The 22,227-nt window shown below is 46.8% G+C and overlaps 1 protein-coding gene across 9 annotated transcripts in view; it reads right to left on the minus strand.

Moving 5' to 3' along the window:
- The window catches only part of Nav2 (neuron navigator 2), a 669,303-nt gene that overhangs the window by 244,536 nt on the left and 402,540 nt on the right, over positions 1 to 22,227 (minus strand). For all 9 annotated transcript variants that reach the window (XR_010049935.1, XM_063256804.1, XM_063256802.1 and 6 more), the window contains one exon: positions 4,761 to 4,878. Coding sequence is in view for 8 of the 9 variants with exons in the window: in XM_063256804.1 (XP_063112874.1) it covers positions 4,761 to 4,878 (118 nt within the window). In the remaining variant the exon portion in view is untranslated. The remainder of the gene's footprint in view (positions 1 to 4,760; positions 4,879 to 22,227) is intronic.

Below are 22,227 nucleotides of genomic sequence, written 5' to 3' on the forward strand. Positions count from 1 at the left end.
CAAATGAGCTTTCTCAATTCGGCTTAATGTAACAATCTGGGGTGAGACAGGAATTTTATTCTCAAAGGAAGTCTCTAAAGCACATAAAATATGGCAATGGGCTTGGATTCTAGCACAGTGGTAAAGTGCTTGCCCAGCATGCACAAGGTGCTGGATTTCATCCTCCGTGGAGATACAGGAACACCCTTGATAAACAGCATTTCTCTATCCATGGGAAATTCTGGTGGGTGTGAACTCTCACCTTGGACCCTGATAACACAATATTGCAGAAAATAAACAAGTGGTTCTTAAGGTATCTTAAGATATCAAGGTATCTTTCAACTGGATGCTCATTGAGGTCAAGGTCGTAAGTCGATTGATTCTGATCAGTCCTAGTTCAGTGCTGGGTCATTAACATTCATTGCAGGCAGGAAGCATAGCTGCAATCCTAAGACAATATCTGGGAAATTTGGAAGATTCTTCATGTACCATCTGGATAAATGATGGCTCCTTCTAATTACTCTCTTGTCTCCTAAATTCAGTCAGGTGCTCTGTGAATTGAAACACTGTAGCTCAGTGCTCTGTTTTACAACAGTCAAAATAAACCACAGGGGTAGAGCCTACTCAAGACCACTCCAAAAGGAGCACAGGAAGCCAGAAATCAAACGGCTAACCCAAAAGCAAACTAAATGCTTAATAAAAAATGCAAACTAAATCATGGGCCTCCTCGATCCTAATTTCATATAACTTAAATGCCTTTTCCTTTACTTAAATTCCCAAGAATTCCTATGGCTGTCATAAATACTTAGGGCACTAACAGCAGCTCTGATTCTGTGGATAAAAATGAAGAGCTGGCTCCTCAGAGCCAAATTTTTTAACTCAGGGTAGTGTGTCTTTGGCTGAACCCCAAACGCAGATAATCAAAGGAGCAAAGGCTATCTGTCCCCAGAGTCCTCAACTGTGATTAAAAATGGCATTTCTAAGAGCAAATGGCAATTTATCCAAGCACATTCAAGACATTCTTAGCCTGCTAATGCAGTGAGCTGTCTGCACACAAGGTGACACGTTCATGACAGAAAGCATCCCCACATTTCTTAAACACGAACAGCGACACCAATCTCATTACTTTTTGAAGACCTCCCTCAAAGGACTTGGAGCATTGCAGCGGCCTGTGTATCTACCTCGTCATCATCCATGGGGAGAGAGGCACTGGTAGTCCATAAGGACACACGACTCACTTGAGATCACACAATGGTGGCAGGTCACTGATGAGAGACAGTATGGACCCATATGTGGAGGGTAACGTCTCTCCCACTTCCCTCTCTGTTTCTTTCCAACTCTCACTTGTTCATCCATTTGCCTTCCTTTCCCTCTTCCTTCTCTTCTCTCTCCCATGTCCTCCTTTCTGTCCTCCACCCCGCTTCTGGCATCTTCCCTGAATGACCTCAGTGTGAGTGGGAAGTGTCTCCTGCCTTTACATTGTGTGTCCTGGCCTTGTGTATGTTCCTAATAATTCCTGGGAATGCCACTGCGATGGCCTGGCTCACATCTCAAGAAGATAATCACAGTAACAAGAGGCTGAGTGCAGAGATGCAGCCCCCAGCCACCAAAAGACAGGCACTCAAAGACAGCACGGGGAGAGGCCCATTTCCCATCTATGGGCAGAGAGCAGCAGCAGGAAAAGTGTGTGAGCCCCAGGTAAACTCTGCCCTCTAGGAAAGCCACCTAGAAGGTGTGCAGGGCAGATAAAGACTTAGGGGCAGCATATGGGAGAAGCACTTAAGGTTTTCCTTGAAGTCACACATCTGATGCCACTTACCAATGTAGAAATCACCTGGACCCTCAGGCAAAAGCTCTGAATTCATTGACTCTCCGACTCTCCCCTCCAGCCTTTCTGAACACTGTCTAATCCACCAGGGATGCCTTCCCTGTCTGCCAGGCCCAGAGAGCTCCTACTGCAGAGTGAATTCCTCATCGACCCCTTCCCCTTCCCTTGCATCCCACCTTCCTGCTCCATGATCCATCATGGGCAGGACTGGTGGAGCACGGGGCTTTGACCATCATACACGATGCTCATGAGAGAGATTGTCCCTCAGGAGGAGTCACCTTGCTACCTGCCTTCATTTACATGTTTTCGCTTCAACTTTCTATTCTGAGGTACTCCAACTCACTTAAGGAGAAGTGATAGGACTGGAATGTGGGTTTCCTATATACCTTGGTCCATTCTTATTTTCTCTCTCCCTCTGCCCCCTCCCTCCTGGTGCCTGGTTAGGTCCACAGGTAATGTTTCTTTTCTGAATCATTCCCGAGTAAGCTACATACATCATGTCCTTTGCCCTTTACCTTTCAGTGTGCATCACCTCCCTTTTGCACAAATGCATTATCTCTCTTGGTACAACTACAGGGTTTAGAAAATCTAACACTGACACAATACCAATATTTCAGTTTTGCCAACTGACTTAAAAACATTCTTTGCAGCTTTGTATTACCTGGTACAGGATGAAGTTCAGGGTTGCACAATGTATTTGGTTGGCATGTCTTTAGTTTCCTTTATTCCAGGAGGGCTTTTCAGGTTTTGTCTTTCATGACATTGCTGCCTTAGAACAACACAAGCCAATTTTTTTTAATAGAATGGCTTTGCCTGAGACTCCTCATGATTGATTAGTTTTAGGTTTTCCATCTCTAATGCTGTGTCCACTGAGGAGATCACCTCAGAAAATACATGACCTCCATTTATCCCTTACCAGCAGTGGAAACTGGGTCACCTGATCAGGAGGTGGCCCAGATAGTCGTCTTAATGGTTATCCTATTTCCCTTCACAACTAACAAGCAACCAGTGGAGAGAGGCTTGGAGACCATACACATGCCAGGAAAGGTATCAGAGAGAAACAGCTTTTGAGAATGAATAGTAGCTCACCAGCCAAAGGGCAAGTAGACTCAATAGGACTCTAATTCTGCAAAAAAAAAAAAATTTTATACAGCTAGAGTTATGCAGGTGTCTATATACAAAGCATACATATACATATTGAGTACTGGTGCACATACAGATATACCTTTGACCGTATTCTCTTGATGAGTACACATACAGGGGAAAGGAATGGAGGTCAACAGTTTGGCTTTCTGATCAGAAAATGTGCTTCTTCCCCAGGGGCTTTTCACTCACAGGCTACCCTACATCAGATGCTCTGAACTAGCCGATAGACTGAGGGTCAATTTGTTGCTTTCTTAGTATTCTGTGTTGTGCAGCCTGCACTACTGATATAGGACAAGCATTTTTAATCCAAAAATCTAAAATCTGCCAAAATCTGAAACTTTTGGGGGGCAATATTGGGAATTAAAATCTGGGTTTCCACACTGGTCTGCATCTCTGGTGTTGGGATTTGGGGCCTGATCCACCCAGCCCAGCTCAAAATCTGAAACTTTTTGAGCACTCACTTGACACTGTAGGTGGAAAATTCACCATGGAACTTCTGTTTCAGGAACAAAATTATTTAAAATAGTATAAATTTACCCTTCGTCTGTATGTATATGATACTTGTGAAACATAAAAGAATATGATGTTTAAACTTGAACATCCCCAAGATAGCTCATTCTGTGTATGCAAGTTATCTGAAAGAAGTCTGAAATCGGGAATAATTTTGCTCCAAGCATTTTGAATAAGGGATACACAACTGGCCCCATTCTGAGCCCCTGGAAGCACAAAAAAGTAGCTTGGGCTCCAGGAAGTGTCTCTTGTGTGAACAGAAACAAGGAAACATCCCTTTGAGCAGTGACAAAAACATGCCCACCCATATCTCCATGGCACACATTCAATAAATTTCCAGTGTGGCCAAGGCAGACATGACTAGTCTATCACAGCACACACTGACATGGACACTGAGACCTTCTCCTCCTTTTGCTCTTGCCTTCTGAGGCAGCTGCTCCTGACTGCTACCCAAGAACACACCACACTTTCCAACCTACTGCATATTTGATAGCTAACTTGAATTTCATGAGCCTGCCATCGCAGCAACTGTGAAGGCTTCTGCTCACTCTTGAAGGACAGGCAACTACTTCACAACAGCACATGCTAGAGGGGCTGGAGTTTCTGCTTCTCCCTGTGCCTTGGTCTTGGCATGAGTCTGCTGCCGGCAACAACAGTCAGTCTAATGCTCTCTAATTGGTCTCCCGCCTCCTCCTCTGCTCTGAGTTCTCAGGCAGGACCAAGGAGTTTGTCCCTCAGGCTCAGGGCACAGCTCTGACCAGCACCCACTTGCCTATTTACCCAGTAGGAAGGGAACCGTCTCTTCCCACCTCCTGGCTGAGGCATTAAAAATCCCACTTCCCTTGGATTAAAACTAGAACTGACCAACTCTGTAGTTCTAACCTTTGCTTTCTCAGACCAATTAACTGGAAAGATTAAACCACTAACTGTTAATCTGTCTATCTATATCTGTCTGTCTGTCTCTCTATTTCTAGTCATCCACAAAAAAGTAGCATCAGCAGGGAAAAAGGAGAACCAGAAAGACAGTAGGAGACAAAAGGGTGGCAGGGCATCCCACCTCCAAATCATAGGTGTTTTCCTCTGTCCGGGGCTGTCTTTCCTCTAAGAGGATCATGGTAAGATTGCTGGGTCTGTGATCCTAATGGGAAAAGGAAGTTGTCCCCACGCGCATGGCTGTCCACATACAGGACAAAAACACTGCGTCTACTTTGAGACTTCAGTCTTCTCTCGGCCCATGCCACCCCGCTGGCTGGCTCTGTTGTGACTCATCAGCCCTCAAGGAAAAGTATCCTCTTACCCACGACCTGGATGATCTGAGCCAGGAGGACACCATCGGTCACATCTTGCTGGAGATCCTTGATGAGACGTTTGTGGCCAGATTTGGCCAGATAATGATTGGCCCAGTCCGTGTAGATCTGTAAAAGAGCAAACAGGCAACTTCAGGAATCTAGCTGGAGCCCATCGCAGAGTCTGAGGCAGCTGCTGGGCAGGGGCTTGGGCGCAGCAGCCCCTGGGAGCTTTCGGGGACCAGCCGCCACCATTAAAATTCAGTGCATTGTGCAGACCAGGCATTCAGCTCACCATGGCTGGGCCGTCGCCTATTGAGAGAGCTGCCGTCAAAGCTGGGGAAAAGCTAAAGAAAGCTTCAAAACATGCAGGACCTGAAAGGGACAGGAGACAAGGAACTAAACAGTCTGCTCCAGCCGGCTTTGAGAGGCTGTGGCTCTAAACACAGGCGAAGTCTCCCCCCACCCTTTCACATCTTTTTCTCTTTATGGGGAAACCATATGGAGAGGTTACCACCCAACGGGCATCTTTTAATGAGTCTCTCAGGGTAAGGAGGGCTATTGAGCCAGCCAAGTTCTCAGGAGCTTGGGTCCCTTGCAAAGAAGCCAAGTAGGAAAACACACAGCACCTTCAATTACTCTTGTGTGAGTAGAGGTATTGATGGTCTCACCATAATCTCAAATTTAATCGGTTTAATTCAAAAGCCAGGCATCATTTCCTCTGTTGGGATTCTCTAAACAAAACCTAGCAAATTCCAACATTTTTAAACACAACATCTGTGTACAGACACCCCAGAAGGCAAAAGCTGGGTCACCTGTGGAATCGAGAGAGCAGACCCACCCCAGGGGAACACATCAGACCTGTGCTTCTTGGTCACAAAATCATGAAAGTAAAGGAAGATTTGTTTCCAAGCAGGCCAACAAGCACAAGAAAACCTTGGTCTAAAAACTTTTCTCCCCAGCTGTCAAAGTCACAGACAACAGAACAAAGCAGAACACTTTCCATCAAATTTGAATGCTAACTTTCATGTGTAGATTTCTGAGTTCAAAGGGCAGGTGGGAGTATGCGGAGGGAGCCATGATCAATGATAGGAACAAATCAGTGAACAAAAAGGAGAAAACAGGAACTGCCTCCCTCACATGGTCAGAAATAATAGCTCCATATAGCAATCCACATGCCACCTGCACCAAAAAGGTGAGATGCTTGTTCTGAGTATCCACATGACTTACAGACCATGGGAAACTTCTCTCCCTGGCTCCTGCCCTACGTGCCTTCTTCCTCAGGGTGATTTTACACAATAGGGTGCTGCCCCACAAGGCTCCTGCAGTGGGGCCAGGAGCCAGATCTTTCTAGGAGGTAGCATTTCTGGCTATTCCTCCTGGGAAGGGGTCCCAAGAAGTGACAAGACAGAGCAGCACATTACAGCTCAGAGACATAAGTGACATCTCCTGTGTGTCCCTCCATCCCACCTAGAAGGTCCACAAGGTCCCACAGAGGAAGAAGCACACTCATAAGTGGGTCCTATTTCACACCTCAGCCCAAACCCATAGGAGGTTCTTCTCCCCGACTCCCAAGTTGTCAAAGACCAAAATACCTAGCAAATCACTGATACCTTCAATTTGAAAAGCACAGAGCAAGATAAGGAGGTGGAAGGCCACCTTGATAACTACAATGGCCAGCCTGAAATTTAAAGGATCACTAAATAAAATTGTGAAGAGAAGGAGAGAGAAAAGGAGGAAAACATTCAGGAAAAGGGACAGACCCGGGTGCAGCTTCAGTTCTGCAGGTCCCTAAGAGTAGGGATTTGGGTCCATTTTGTTTGGTGACATATCCCAAGCACCTACAACCTCAAAAGCACATTACGGCTTCTCAATGTACACTTGTGGTTTATGTCTGGATGTTCTCCCAAAACCTCATGTGCTCAAGGGTGGGACTTTTGGAAAGTGGTTGAATTATGGTGCTTAATCCTCACTTGCTGACAGGAGGTGGGGTCTGGTTAGAAGAGGTGGGTCACTGTGGATATGACCTGGAAGGACTTGTCTCCCTTCCCAGCACCCCCCTGATCCCTCATCTGCTTCCTGGATGCATGATATGAGCAGCTTTTCCCCCAGTATGCTGGTTTTTGGGTCCAGCCAACCATGTACTAAAACCATGAGCAAAAATAAATCTCTGTTCCTTTAAGCTGTGGGTGTTGGGCTTGGTGTTCTAAACAATGAACAAAGACAATACTCAAGGATGAATGCATGGATGACCTCAGGTTTCCTACTAAACCTCTCTGAGGCTGTTTTCTTAGCTATACAATGAAATCAATGCTATTTACTTGTCAGTTATTAAAAGGACTGAGTGATACAACAAATTTGGATAAAAAGTGATTTACATACAACCAGGTCTTGCCAGCGAACATGGAATGCCTATTGCATACCGTGTGCTGGTCTAACCATTTTACACGTATGACTCCCTTATCCTCATTCTATGCTACTATTTTGTGTTCACTTTCCAGAAGCGAAAATTGAGATGCAGAGAAGCAAAATAACTTGCTTCCGGAATCCCTGAGATATTCTGTGACATTGTACTGTGCTCTCACTCAAAGAATTAAAATTCAAACATCAAAATCCAAACCTAGCTCAATACCTTGCTATCTGCATGCCCTGGAGAAGTCCCCAACTCTTATTGGCTTTGGTTTAGTTGCCTGTGAAATGGGTACAAAGAAGCCTACCTTCAAAGATGGTGGTGGAGACTCGGGGAGGGATGGTATGGAATTCCTGGTGTGACCTGCATCGGGGCTCAGGAAGTGGGCACAGGGCCGGAAGGCGGCAAGGAAGAAGAATGTGAACTGGATTTGCTCTTGGCTGCAGTGTTGTTAACTGCCACTGTGCCCTTTGGCTAAGATGCCCTCATCTGCAAGATTGTTAATGACAATGCCTATATCCCTGGGCTATTATGAAGATGCAGTGACATCACGGACAGAAAGGACACAGGATCCTGGCAAAAGTTCAGCAAGTAAGAGCTAACATTAGATATTTTACTACCATCATTAAAGCAGCCATAACAAAACCTGCCACAGCCCTTACCCTGAATCCCTAGGACACAGATGATTCAAGAGTTCTCCTACTCATGGTAAAATGTCAAGAGTTTGGAAAATCTTCCACTTGGAATCACAAAGTATGGCAGGGTGTAAAAGAAAAGCAGGTTGGAAACTGGCCAGGCTGGCACACAGAGCAGGGCTTCGACTTGCCAACTGGGAGGAGCTGTGCCCACACTGCTCTGTGAAACCTCAGAGGGATCTCACCGGTCACACGGAACCCAAAGAACAGCCCAAGTGTAGAGCTATGCACAACAGGAACACAGCTGAGTGGGAAGCAGAGCTCAGTAAGCATACAGTGCAGTGGAGGCTCCAGTCCTCTCTCTTCCTAGCAATTAGAGGGTTTTTCAAATGCACATGCCATCTCTAAAACCAGCTCTCTATGTGAGTCTGCACAGTACAGCTGGAAAGCAAGGTTAAATCAACACCTTTTAACAAGTATATACACATTCACACACATACACACACACACACACAGATATGTACACATGCACACAGCATGAAATCATGGTAATGCCAAGCAAGTATCAAGTAACAAAGAGAACTTTTAAAGTCTACAGGAAGCAGCCTCTTTGCTCTGAAACAAGTATTCCTCGCTCAACTCTCACCTACCAGCGCAGTGTGTTGGCACAACACCAGTAATCTCAGCACTTTTTCTCACCTACCAGCACAATGTGTTGGCACAACACGGGTAATCTCAGCACTTTGGAGGCTGAGGCAAAAAGATTCTCTCAAATTCAAGACCAATCTGTGCTTCATAGTGAATTCAAAGCCACCCTGAACTGCACAGCGAAACCGTGTCTCAAAAAAATAAACAAATATATTAAAAACTCCACCCCCCCAAAAAAACACCCTTCAACCTATTTATCTACTACCACTGCCAAATAAATCTTCCCAGATCTCAGCTTTAATCAAACTGTACTCAATCATCAGTGGCTTCCCCCTCCCCAGTGAATCAGAGGCAAACTTTTCATACTGTGACTCAAGGTGGTCCCTCTGTTGGCTCTTTCCCAGAAAGCACCTGACCTTTCCAAGGAACACTGTGTGGGGGAGGTAAAAACAGTCTGACCCTTGGCTCTAGACAAGTTAATGTCTCATAATCTTTCTACTCCTCAATTTTGTCCTCTATAAATGGGGATCATATTAAATATAAGAAAGAGGCAGCAGTGTTGACCCGGGCTAATGCCAGCTGACCGCCTGTTTTTGTAAACCTCCATGCAAAGCAATCCCATCCATTTTCGGTCTCCGGCCACTTTTATGCCCCCAGAGCAAAGCTGAGCATTTGTGATAGAGACCTTCAGCCCACAAAACCTCAAATATTTCTCAAATATTTACTATCCAGCTCTTCCCACGAAACCGGTCTGGGTTTCTAAGGAGTAAACAGGTCAGCCTGCATACACACAGCAAGCGCTCGACAGCAGTGATCATACTTGCCCTCTGTAAAAGTCACACCCTGTGATCCTTGAACTGAAGCTACTCCCGTCTCACTGAGTGCCCCACCTGGGGATCCCCCTCCTCAAATCATAAAGTCACTGTTCATTTCCTGATGGACTCTTCTGCTCCCTATAACACAGAGCTTGTAGAGAACTTAGACATGGGCACCACTGCCGCATCCCCACTGCCACATGTAGGCAGAGATCGAGTCTTTCCAAGTTGTGCATTCCTGGCAGCACCTCCCAGGGAAGCTGGCATGTGGCAGGAGGTTTGTAAGTACCAGGCTAAACAGAACAGCAAGAAGAAGGGCAAGCCTTGGGAACCTGATGACATGTGAAGCTGATATTAGGAAGGCTCTTGGTGAGTCTTCAAATCAGATTCTATGGATTGAGAAGAGATGGAAGCAAGGCGAATAAACAACCTTAGAGCACCCAGCCCATTAATCAGGATCCATCTACCAAAGATCATTAATTATCGGGTTTCTCTGCCCTTCTCCTGTCTCCAGCATTTGACTTTTTCAAGACATGAATCACAACACCCTAATTTATTTTTAAACCTGTTTTTGGGAGCCATGATAAGCACAGACATAAATTCAGTCCCACTTCTAGCACTACGCCATGCAAGGAAAAGAATTCTCCTGCATTCTTAAAAAATAAATCCCCAGTATCCTCAGACAGCAGAGGCTGTTCCCATTGGTTCCAGCAACCCAGCAAAGACACACATGTCTTTGGAAGATTTCAAGCAAAGGTTACAAGCATATTGGGCTTCCTGTGTAAGCCTCAAGTGTCAGAAGAGATTTCTCCAAGACCTCTCATTTTCTAAATCACATGCTTGAAGGCTTCTCTTGCTCTTTTGTGAAAGCCCATTCGCTGATCCTTGATCCTGGGTTTGACCCTAGGAGGAGACCTGAGAATTTGCAGTAGAAACTACTCAAAGAACTATGAAGCAAGAAAGAAGAAAACACACAGCCCTACAAAGCCCCTCCTGGAGAAAGGCTCTAGCATCATCTCACAGAAGTGGATACCCCCGCAGGTGTCCGCTGATGCCCCTGTCTTCACACAGCATGGCACCTCCTCCCCAGCATCCTGCCCCTCCATCTCACTGCTGGTCCTCTCTCCACCCCTCAACCCAGTGCCTCCACTCTGCAGAATCCCTCAGCAAGGGAGGAGCCACTGTCAAAGGCTTGCAGAGATAACAGGAAGGCAGGCAGAGCCAGCAGAACAGTGAGCTCCTTTTGATTCACTGCATTTCCCCTGACAGAATTTCAAAGAGTGCGTCATTTGTTTGCTTAGCCCACCTCATCCTTCCCTATCAGACAGGTTGAAACCCAAAAGGGTAGATTGAGACAATCGTTTGAAATAACAGGGCTGGGGATTTAGCTCAGCGGCATAAGCACCTGCCTTGCAAGCAGGCAATCCCTGGTACCGATAAAAATGAAAAAGAAAAAGAAAAAGAAATAAAGAACCTGATTATTGCTGTAATCGCAAAAACAGGGAATGGTGGTACTGAGCTTAAACCAAGGCCGTCTGAAAACATTGCTAAGCTGTATACTACAATTAGCCTTAACTACAATGAGTCCTCCCACGAGGGGAGGCTAGCAAGGGACCTAAGAAAAATTCCACAGAACAGCTGAACCAGAAGCACACTGATAGAATCAATGTAAGCTGGTGAGCGGGAGCCTAGTGAAGTCAGAGGCAGATGCCATGAGGATCACAGTTCTAGGACAAAGCAACAGCAACCAGTTCCTCATGGAAAGAAATGCCAACTCGAAGAGGAGAGAGCGGAGGAAACCATCTTGTGCTCTGAGGCTGTTCCCGGCATACCTGCTGCAAAGGGAATGCTACTGTTTGGCCTCAGTTCAAAAGCCCCACTCCACATCATTTCCAGGACTGCCCTGGAGGCAGTTAAATGGCTTAGCTCTGATTACTCTTTCATACAAAACAATGCCACTGCAACAATAGCAGATTAAATGTTCACTCTGAGCTGGGACACCTGTAATCCCACTCTGAGAAGCTGAAGCAGGAGGATTTCCAGTTTGAGCTCAGGCTATGTGGGCCATTTAGTGAGTTAGCAAGAGTCTGCCTTAAAACAAACAGATCAAAGAAAGGGCAGGAAACATAATTCAGTGCAAAGGCCCTGGGTTCAATTTCTAGTACTAAAAAAAGGGGTAGGATTGATGACTCATTCACTTCTCCATCTAGTAAGGAATCTGGTGCCTATGAGGCAGGTAGTCAGACATTAACAGGTCTGAAGGGCAAGGGGATGGGACCCCCAAACAGCATGCATTGCTGGGTAAGTAAAGAAACAAGGACCTCATGGGTAATGCATCTATAACCATTTATTAGGTGGGTCTTAAACCTAAAGTAATCCCACAGAGCAGATTTTAAGGATACACACTGTGCACATTCCTTCTGATACCTGTCCACCTGGCATACTATTTCCAAAACATGACACACAGCACTTGTGGGAGCCATGGTCTGCTCCCAGAGATACCAGAAAGGGGAGCATTCTTGAAAGACCCTCCCTTCTTGAGCTGAAACCTGACCTAGATTCTTATATGATTAAGGCTCCTGAGGGAACACTGACCACCTGAAAGGAGCAAAGATGACATTTTTGAAACACCTACCGATTTTTGGAAGTAAGAGAAATGTTGATAAAGCATCCTAATCACCCTAGTTCCCTGAACCCCAGGAATAACTGTCCTATGCAGCCAAAGGTGTACAAACTCTGATCAGTGCAGATGTTTTTGAAGTACCGCCCACCTTCTCACTTGAAGGTGTAACTGTCCCTACATGCTTTATGATAAACTCTCCCTGCACGTCAGCATAGCTGCCTATGTGTCTTGATTGAATTCATGCATCAAGAGTACAAAGAACCACAGGCCAAAGAAGTCAGGGGCTGGAACCTTGTGGTGTCAGAGCTCGGCTTCCTGGTGACAGCAGCTGCCCCACAGACAACACCAAATGCACGGTGTAGATGAGGGTTTCTCCTGCTTCCCTGCTGCCCATCACCATCTACTCTGCTCCTCTTAATGACAGCTCACACCTTAGGGTTGCAAAGCTCGGCCTTATAAGAGAGCAGTGGGCAAGACAGCATCCCCAGTCCCATACTCTAGCGGAAGTGGAGGAGCACAGAGGAGCAAATCCTTGGCTCTAGGCTACCATGACGTAAGGAAGCTGGGCCTGGTCCTGCTCCCTGACTTCTCAGAGAAGAGCCCAGCTCTGCCCAGTGTTCTCTGAGTGTCCCACATGCCCAGCGGGGAGGGCAGCAAGGCTCCTCCATGGCCATCATTGCCTCCTGTTGATGTACCACTCTGGACCGTGACAGCCATCACAAAGGTGGGTACGTACTGTCTCAGCTGTAACCCAGGACCAGAGCTGAGCCCTGAGTGATGCTTGAAGAGCTGCTGTGTCCCCTCTGAGCGTCAGTATCCTGTGCTTGTGCAGCAGGGACACACAGTTGTCTTACATACTAAGCCGGATGATGTATGGAAGTATAGCACAGAGTCTTACACAGTTGCTATTAATATTCAACTTAAACACCAGGCTATCTGCCTTCTGGAGGAATAAGTCATTCTAGATTGCTGAAAGCCCCACATTCTTAACTATTCAACTGGAAATTTTTGCCAAATGGAGAGTCATGATCCCAGCTTTTTAAAACAAATTTTATGTTTATTAGTACACAGGTGCAGTATGTAGTGATTATACTCATCATGGAGAGTCCATCCATACATAGGACACATCTAAATCCTTGCTATGTCCCCTTCCCTTTTCTCCCTTCTTCCCTCCATCTCTTGGTTCCCCCCCTTTCCATGTGCAAAAGATCTATTCTCCTCGTATCCTATTAAATGTCTTTTATTTTGGTCTTTGATCCTGGCTTTTGATTAGTGCAACTTCTATTTTTCTTGATAGCCTGGGGAAATCACTCTGAATTCTAGCATTGTGTGGTACATAAGGGTGTCCAGAGAACCTGTCAAGTTGCTGGACCCTCCTTCAAAGATGGTGCGCATCTGTAATCCCAGCACTTGGTGGGCTGAGGCAGGAGGATCACAAGTTCAAGGTTATTCTGGGCTACATAGTGTGACCTTAGCTCAAGAAACAAAACAAAACAAACTGAAAGCCTTTTACGATGGCATATAAACAGCAAGTAATCTTAAGCAAGACTTTTGTTGGGACTCTGGCCTCAAGGACAAAAAGGTATAGAAGGGTTTAACTGTACTCTTTTCAGGACATAGAGCTTTTAATTCTCAGCTGGTCTCCAGTCAAGCAAATCCACCACAAAGTGAGGAGTGAAAAAGAGTTAAATATGTCATAGCACGAGAAAGGTGATACACACACACCTGTGTTTATAGCAGCAAAATACATAATAGCTAAACCTTGGAAGTGACCTGCCTGTCCATTATCAGATGAACATGGGGGCTGGAGATTTAGCTCAGCGGCATAAGTGCCTGCCTTGCAAGCAGGCAGTTGTGAGTTCAATCCCTGGTACCGATAAAAAGGAAAAAGACAAAAAAAAAAAAAACCACAAACATTATCAGATGAACAGATACAGTAAATGTGGTATTTATACACTGGAGTACTACTCTGCCATAAAGATGGATAAATGAGCCATTTGTAGGAAAATAGATGCACCTTGGGCCATAATGTTAAATGTAATTAATCAGGTACTCAAGCTTAAATTTTGCAAGGTTTTTCTAAGAAGCCCAAAGTATAAAACAGGGAGATCGATCTTTCTTAAATGGGAAAATGAACAAGAGATAGGGGAAGGAAGGGAGAGGAAAGGGGTGCAGAAAAGGAGGATGATGTGTTCCGTAGGCATCCAGCTCCACACCGGGATGTCATCATTAGGTATTGCAACCACACAGTAATAAATGAAAGAAAGCAAGCAAGCAAGCAAGCAAGCAAGCAAGCAAGCAAGAAAGAAAGAAAGAAAAAGAAAAGGAGCACAGAGATGCGACTGGATTCCAAATGCCCACTGAGCTTATGGCATGGTCTGTGATGCCCGCCCGGTGAACAAGGGTAGAAATCCCTGTCTGTACCCAGACCTCAGCAGCAGGTGGACAGGAGAAACCAGCTACTGGCCTCCTCCCTTTCTACCTGCAGTAACCTTCTGGCCAACACAAGCACCAAACAGACCTCCATCCTGGCCCCACCCACACACATGGCTCTGATGCAAAGGGCCACATGCACAAACACACCCAGCACCTGATGAGAGAGGGGGCATGGCTCAGCTTCAGTCTGCACTGCTGTCTCTCGCCAGGTGCTGGCACCAAGGTGAACCGTTCACAGCTGAGGGAAGAGGTGAGGGCTGGAGTGAGCCAGGCAAACAGTGTCAAAGGTCATAAAATCCCAGAGGACATGCACAGGACACAGGACTCAGCATGACCCCATGGTTCTGAGCGCATAACGAGGAACCAAACAGAGAGCGACAATTTCAGTCCATTTGAATTTGGCGCTGTTCGCAGGACCAGTCAGAAGACACTCTTTGCAATCCTTGATTTCCATGTGATGGGAAGCTCAGAGGACAATTTAAATCTGGGAGTCACCAGGTAAGCTTTTGATGGGACCACAGTCCCAAAGCCTTATTTGCATGAGAGGAAGCCAACCTAGAAATTTTGGACGGGAAAGATGCTTTTCCCTGGTCCCCAGGGCCACTGTGAATCTTCACTGGCCTGCTCTGGCCCTGTGCCTTCTCCACCTGCACTACATATCCACACTCACTGCCTGTCCTGTGCGTCATGTCCAGTCTTTGAAAGGAACCCCTGGGAACCCCACCCAGTGGCCACCACATACACTCGGTGGTGCAGAAGCCAGCTGCTGCTTTTGCTTTGGTCTTACCTCTGACTACCATGTAGCATTTGCCAAATGCCCAGTGTGGACTGATAAAGAGAAAGCCTTTTAGAGTCAAATCACTTAGGTTTCTAACATACCTTAATGGCTTCCTGGCAGAGTAATCCTGGATAAGTTACTTAAACTCCCCAAACCTTGGTTTTCTCATCTGTACAGTGGATCAACAAACCCACTCACTGTACTTCGAGGCTGACATAAGACCATCTACCAGGGGCTGGGGATTTAGCTCAGTGGCATAAGTGCCTGCCTTGCAAGCAGGCAGTCATGAGTTCAATCCCTGGTACCGATAAAAAAAAAAAAAAAACAGATCATCTACCAAAGCCTGGCACCCAGCATGGGGTAAGTCTGTTAGCTTTGAGCACCAAGAGGTCAGCAGATCGTGGATCCTTTAGTCCCCACCTTGTCTGTGATATCTCAGCTTCCCCACTGTATAGATGAGAAAGCCAAGATGCCCATCCAGAGCAGAGGAACTTTCTCAGTCTTGCAGAAACCAGGCAAGGCTCTGAAATGGTGACTGGCTCCTGAAAGTGTTACATGGTTCATGAGGGGCCCACACACCACCCACTGAGACAGTCACAAGCCACGGCAGTGTGGGAAACACCATGTGAGAGAAAGGCCGATTGCGTAAAAGCCATTCGGTGGCTCCTGTCTCTGGGAACAGAACCGGTCGCTTGTCCCTGGGCACTAAGAGACGCGAGATGGGAGCCAACGTTTCCCATGTCGCCAAAGCACAAAGCAAACATCATCGCACAATGGCGTCAGGACAGCAAAACTAAAAATGCCACACAACACGGGTGGGTACAGTGGGGCTGCAGCCAAGCTGGGGAAAAGTCACCCTCCCACACCCCGTTCCTCCAGGCTGGCAGGGGACTCCATGCAACAGCCCAGCAGGGCTGCTCCTCACAATGGCCCTGGAGCGCACAATGGAGGCATTGTCTGTGGAGAACATGGGGCCACAGGTGGGTGTGCCCACTCACTGGAAGGGTTTTGAAACTGTGTCCTCAGAAACAAACCAGGCTGGTAAACACTGGGAGGGACTGTTAATATCTTAAGGATGAGGGTGCGGGTGCCATGGAGTAACCTATGTTCCAGCACCCAGGATCTTCCTCTCCTGCAGGCCTCTACGAGGCAGGCGACACTCTGCCCCATGCCACACAGGACACAAAGCACTTTCTTATCCACCTCTCACCTGATTGCCGCCTCTTGCTTGCTTTACCGTTGTGACCTCATTAGCAATCTTCCCACCACTGCAGCCAAACGCCAGGAGGATGGGAATTCTTATCTGTTTCACTCATGGAATTTTTCCAGACATCTAGGATACTGCCTGGCACATATTAAGTGCTCACTGGTTATTGAATAAACGATCATTGACATTTTACAGCCTGAGAAACAGAGGCGGTGATAGGTTCGCCAGGTAACGCTGGCGCACAGCTGTCATCCAGCGATGGGTGGGGCAGCCCTGAGGGAGGGAGACTGTATGTTCCAGCCCAGCCTGGGCAACTTGGTGAGATCCCATCTCAACAAAACAAAAAATAAACTGTGTGTGATGGCACACAGCTCTAATACCAACAAACCGGGAGGCTGAGGCAGGGGGGTGGGAAGTTTGAGCCCAATTTGGGCAACTCAACAAGATTCTGTCTCAAAATAATGAAACATAGCTGCGGATGTAGCTGCATGAGAAGTATCCCCCCTCTTACACACAAATTAAAATAAAATAAAATATCAAGTACATGCCAGGGTCTCACATTCAGTACACAGTGAAGATCTCCTGATACCAGGCCCCAACAGCACAGCTTCCAGGTCTCCCTGGAGATTCCCTGCAAAATCAAGCAACTAAAGACACTGACTGGAATTCCTACTGGTCACTGCAGAACACAACTACAGCCCAGATCTCAACAACGCTTCAGCACAATGTCTAGTAGCTTCCAGAAAGCCACCATGAGAGCCCCAGTGGAATTTCTCAAGCGTGTTCTCTCCCTTCCCTCAGTCCTTATGGACCCAATAGATTCATTTTCCTCCCCAGGGCTTCCTCTTCAGGGATGGGTGAGAACCAGCCCCTTCCAGCAGGTGGGGCACTGCTGAGAACACTGCTTTTGGCATTAACCACTCACTCCTAGAGCCACCTGGTAGGGCAGCCCCACCTGCTGGGCGGACAGAACAGGGCCACCATGCAGGTGCCTCTCTGCATGGGTCACGAACTGACCTGCTTAGCATTTCCATTCTGTCCTCCAAGGCTCTGCAGCTACACTACACACTGTGGCCAAGGAGATGGGATCGCCCTCCCTCTGCCTTCGAATTGCCCTGTGCGGCCCTAAGGTCTGAGATTGGCTTTCCAGCAACATACTGCCAGGAATTCTGGTTTTACCCTGCCTAGCCAAGACACAAGTCCTAAGTAGCCTCTGGTTGGTTGCCTAACCTCTCTGAGTCTCAATTTCCTTATCACAGGGAGGCTGTGTACATAGCGTGAGAGATTAGATCTAAAGGACTCCACACCTGTTTGGACAATGAAGATGCCAAGGTTTAGTAACCTTGGGCAACCACTGCTTTCTGGGGCTCAGTTTCCACATCTGTAGATTAGGATAACAGCCTGTTATCTACAGTCGAGACTGTTTTGTCTATGTGTGGACTAAAGGTTAATAAAAGCATAGCAAAGTGCCACCCGACACATAGGCGGGACCTGCAAGCATTTGTGAACCACTGTGATCACTAGAGCTCTCTCCCTTCTTTAAAATCTCAGCATCCAATGAAAATTTCTTCACTGATCACAAAGTCCATGAGCTCAACCTCAGTGTCCTTGAAATCTCTCTCTCTCTCTCTCTCTCTCTCTCTCTCTCTCTCTCTCTCTCTCCCCCTCCCTCCCTCCCTCCCTCTGGGGCCCCCCAGCCCTGCAAATTCATAAACCTAGGCAAGTCATTCCCAGCCCAATTCCTACTCACAGCATCAAATGATTTGTTCTTCCTTTGCCTCCAAAACCACTCTCCCCGTGCCCTTATTGCAGCTGTTATTCCAAGGCCCTCAATCAGAAGCCTCTGCACCTTTGAAACACCATCAGTGTAAGTATAAACAATACTTAGTGACTTAGAGGTGGATGGATGGACATATGGACAGATGGATGGATGGAAGCAAGAATGGAGGGAGTTAAGGAGGGAGGCAGACATGACCCCCGAAATGGACAGCCACATGAATGAGCTGGTGGAAGAAAAGACAGGTAAATGATTGCATGAGGACTGGAGGCGCAGATGAATGGAAGAATTGGTCCCTTCCCTGGCCAGATATCCATGAAATCAAGATGATATTTCATGTATCTTTTAGATCAATCACAGCAAAAGCACAGAATAAGCACCGGTAAAGAACGCTTTGCTGAGAGGCAGTTTTCAGTAGTATGGTTGTTTGTAGCATTCATCTGACAGTGAATGTCAAATTGCTATTTAAAAAGGTGTATCCGGGCTATATATAGCTGTGGCACACACCTATAATCCTTGGCACTCTGGAAGGCTGACACAGGAGGATTGCAACTTTGAAACCAGTTAAACCAGACCCTGTCTCAAAGATTTTTATTTTTTTGTAGCTTTTTATTTATTTATTTATTGGCATGGGGGATGGAACTCACCACCTAGCATTTGTCAGGCAGACACTTATGCTCTTAAGCTAAATCCCCAGCTCCTCAAAGTTTTGTTTTGTTTTGTTTTGTTTTTAAAGGCTAGTAGGGCCAGGGATTTAGCTCAGTGGCACAAGTACCTGTTTGGCAAGTGGAAGGTCATGAATTTGATTCCCAGTACAAAAAAAAAAAAAAAAAAAAGAGTGCTGGAGACATAGCTCAGTACAAAGGCCCTGGATTCAGTTCTCAGTACCACACAAACAAATTGCAAGAGCCCTCCTCACACCCCAGTTACTTTATATCTTACCATTGCTTTGTTCCTGAGGATGTGTGCACCTAGTCGTGTCTTGAGAAGGGCTGCTGTGTGGTTCAGGAAGGGTGCACTGGATAGATGGAAATCAAGTTTGGCAAGAGGAGCCGCACCATAGAGGGACAAGTGTAACCTATCCTCGGAAAGCCAAATGCTGAGCACCACAGAGACCAGAAGTAGGGAGTCAGCAGTTTCCTTCCCCGCCCTGCCCCCATCCTCAGCAGCTCTGTTTTGCAGAGGATGGGTATGAGCATGCAAATTTGGGAGAGGAGAGTGAGCTAAAATGCTTTGCATGAGAAAAAGGTAATTCATAGAGGATCTGGACCTAGCTAGGAAAAGGGGAGCTGGGGGGGGGGGGGCTACAGTGGAGGGATGCTGACTGGCGTTATGAGTGATATGAACTTTCTCCCTTGGAAATCTCTCCTAAAATCTCTCATGATACTCTGCTTTCCAGGGCCAGTGGAATCCTAAGGAAGGAAGAGAGATGCCAAGTACTGCTTCCCAGTAGGTAAAGGGACAGGAGAGAGTGAGCCAGAGCCCTGGTTAGGTTACTTGCCCTTAAGAGAGATGGTTTATTCTCAAGGCCAAGTGAGCATCTCTGCAAGCTCAAGGTGCCATGCAGTGCTATCAAGTACCTGTCACAAGGTACCTGCTCAAAGAACACTGGCAGAGAGACCTTCCTGGCTGCCTTCCCTCCTCTGCACAAGTCCCCTTGGCTGGAGCACTGGCATCTTTTTAGTGCTCACCAAGGTCGCCCAGCTGGCTCTGCTCAGGTTGGGCACCACTGGCTCTGACTCTGTGCTTGGCCCTGGTAACCAAAACTCACCTCACCCATGCTGCCTTCCATCCAGGTGAGAGCTCTCCAGCCAGGCTGCAGGTCCCAAGATCACAGCTCCCGGGCGAGCATTTACATTTCAGCCAGTCCTCCGGGCTGTAGCCCCCAGGAGGTGGATGTGAGTGATTGCATCCAATCACTGGAAGAGTTGAGTTCTTTGTTTTGTGTTTTTCTTTATGGTGAACAGGTTTAGTTTTTTTCAAATCTTTTTTTAATGGCCACTGAGACTACTCAGGTGTGTTACTACAGGAGATGTATATGGCTCATAAAATTTTTCAACACAGGGCTGGGATGTAGTTTAGGGGTAGAAGTCTTGACTAGCATGCACAAAGGCCTGGGTTCAATTCCCAGCACAGCAAATAAGAACAATAAAATTCCCAACACCCAATGCGAACCCCATACACACATGATGATTATTTGGAGGTATCACTCACCCAAGAAAAGTGAGTAGTGGTTGGCAGTTTATAGGGTTTTTCCCGAAGTATAAGGGCAAGTCTGCTAAGACCACAAACAGCCTCCCTTTGTTAGTTTGTGATTTGTTAAGCAGTTAAACTGCCCAGCCTTGAACTCACAGAAGCCCTCCTGACTCAGCCTCTTGAAGGTTGGAATTGTTTCAGGCAGCTAAGTGAGTTAGAAATATTATAGGCAGTCAGAGAGGGCTGAGCCAGCCCTCAAAGGAGCCCTTGCAGAAGTTCAGATACCTTGTGACCTCTGAGGAGATAAGCACCTCCTGCTGTGGGCCAGCTCTCAAGACAAAAGGCAAAGCAAACACATTGTCCTAAGGGTTGATATTCTAAATAGTTCTCAATCACTCTGAGGAAGTCAGGAGTCACTATTCCAACCCCTACTGGAAGAGTTAAGCAAGCCTGCTTGCCACGTGACTGGTTTCCCCGTTTGTCCCTTATCTAATCAACTTTACAAGAGCAGTTCATCTTATTGGTTGACCATAGTTCTGTCCCACCTTATGGGCACTTTGCAGTTTCCCAACTAACCTCATAATTTTACTCTATAAAAGTCCCTAGAAAAGACAGAGTCTTTGGCAACCCACTCCGATGCCTTCTGTCTCTCAGACAGAAGCTTTCTTTGTCTCAATAAATATATTCTGCTCTTCACCTCTGTTGTTCCTAAAATTCATTCTCTTGATTTTAGAGAACACAAACTCATACTGGACATATACTAGGTTGGGAGTTTCAATTTCCTATATCAGAATTACAGGTTGTCTTCCTTTAAAAAAAAAAAGATATTGGGAACTAAGCCCCCTGCAAAGGCCCTTTGCAATGCACATATACCCAGCCCCTTTTGTAATTTTTTTTTTTTTTTTTTGAGACTAAATTGCTAAATTGCCCAGGTGAGGCTCAAACTTGCAATCCTCCGGCCTCAGGCTCCCAGAGTCCTGGGATTTGCATGCCTTGTGCCAGGACTTCCACCAACAGGCAGATTTCTCTGGGAGAAGTAGGTCAAAGGGACCCGAAGGTGGTACCCACTTGTGTCTGGACTGTGATCAAAAGGCCTGGCAGGAGCGAGGTGGACGGGGCGCCTCTGGTTTCATCTAGAGAAGGAGGGAGGTAGAGAGCTTAGCACCCCAGAAAACACAACTTTTGTTTAAGTAAATACAAATATATTTTGCATAAGGGATGTGCCAACCACAAATAATGAAATAAGACATTGACCACGGGACTGTGGGACAGTGATAAAATGTCTAAAGCCCCAAAGCACTCCCATCCATATGTATTCAGCAGTTATCCCATGTTGAAGTTACTCTACAAATGCCATACGTCACGGATCCATGCAGGACGTGAAGTCAGACTCTGACTCCACTCTCTGAAAAAATCCAAACCCAGGCAAGCATGGAAACTTACAACCCAGTCTCTCCTCCCTCCATGCCACAGAAGGAAGGATGGCGCCTAGCACACACCCAGAGATCAGGGATTGAAGGAGGATATAACAGGAGCTCCCATGACTCCACGCAGAAGGACCAGAGCAGGATAAGGATGCTTACTAAGGAAGCTGTGGGACCTGGGGAGTTCTACCAGCCTCGAGACAGGCCAGAGGGCCTGATCCCATCTGCAGAGGGGCTGGGACTCACAGAGACGCTGCTGTGGCATTGGTAGGAAAGCCTTGTGGAAGAAGTTTTGCACCACTGAGCATGAGTGATTCCCAGCAGTAGCTGCTGGCGTGGCCCTGCCTAGGAAACTTTCTCCCTCCTTCCCTCTTTGGGAGCTTCATTCCTTCTCAGCCACTTCACAGCCAAGAGACTTGGCCACAGTGGAAGTGACCGTTGTGCCCTGAGCCCTTCTCCAGCCTGGATGTCAGAGCTCCCACGCCCTGGGGGTATCTTGGGTTTTCAGTGTTTTATATTTTTATAAGAG

The sequence above is a fragment of the Cavia porcellus genome, unplaced genomic scaffold (assembly GCF_034190915.1).
Source record: "Cavia porcellus strain 051 isolate PalLab524CR breed Dunkin Hartley unplaced genomic scaffold, mCavPor4.1 scaffold_9, whole genome shotgun sequence".
NCBI classification, from domain to species: Eukaryota; Metazoa; Chordata; class Mammalia; order Rodentia; family Caviidae; genus Cavia; species Cavia porcellus.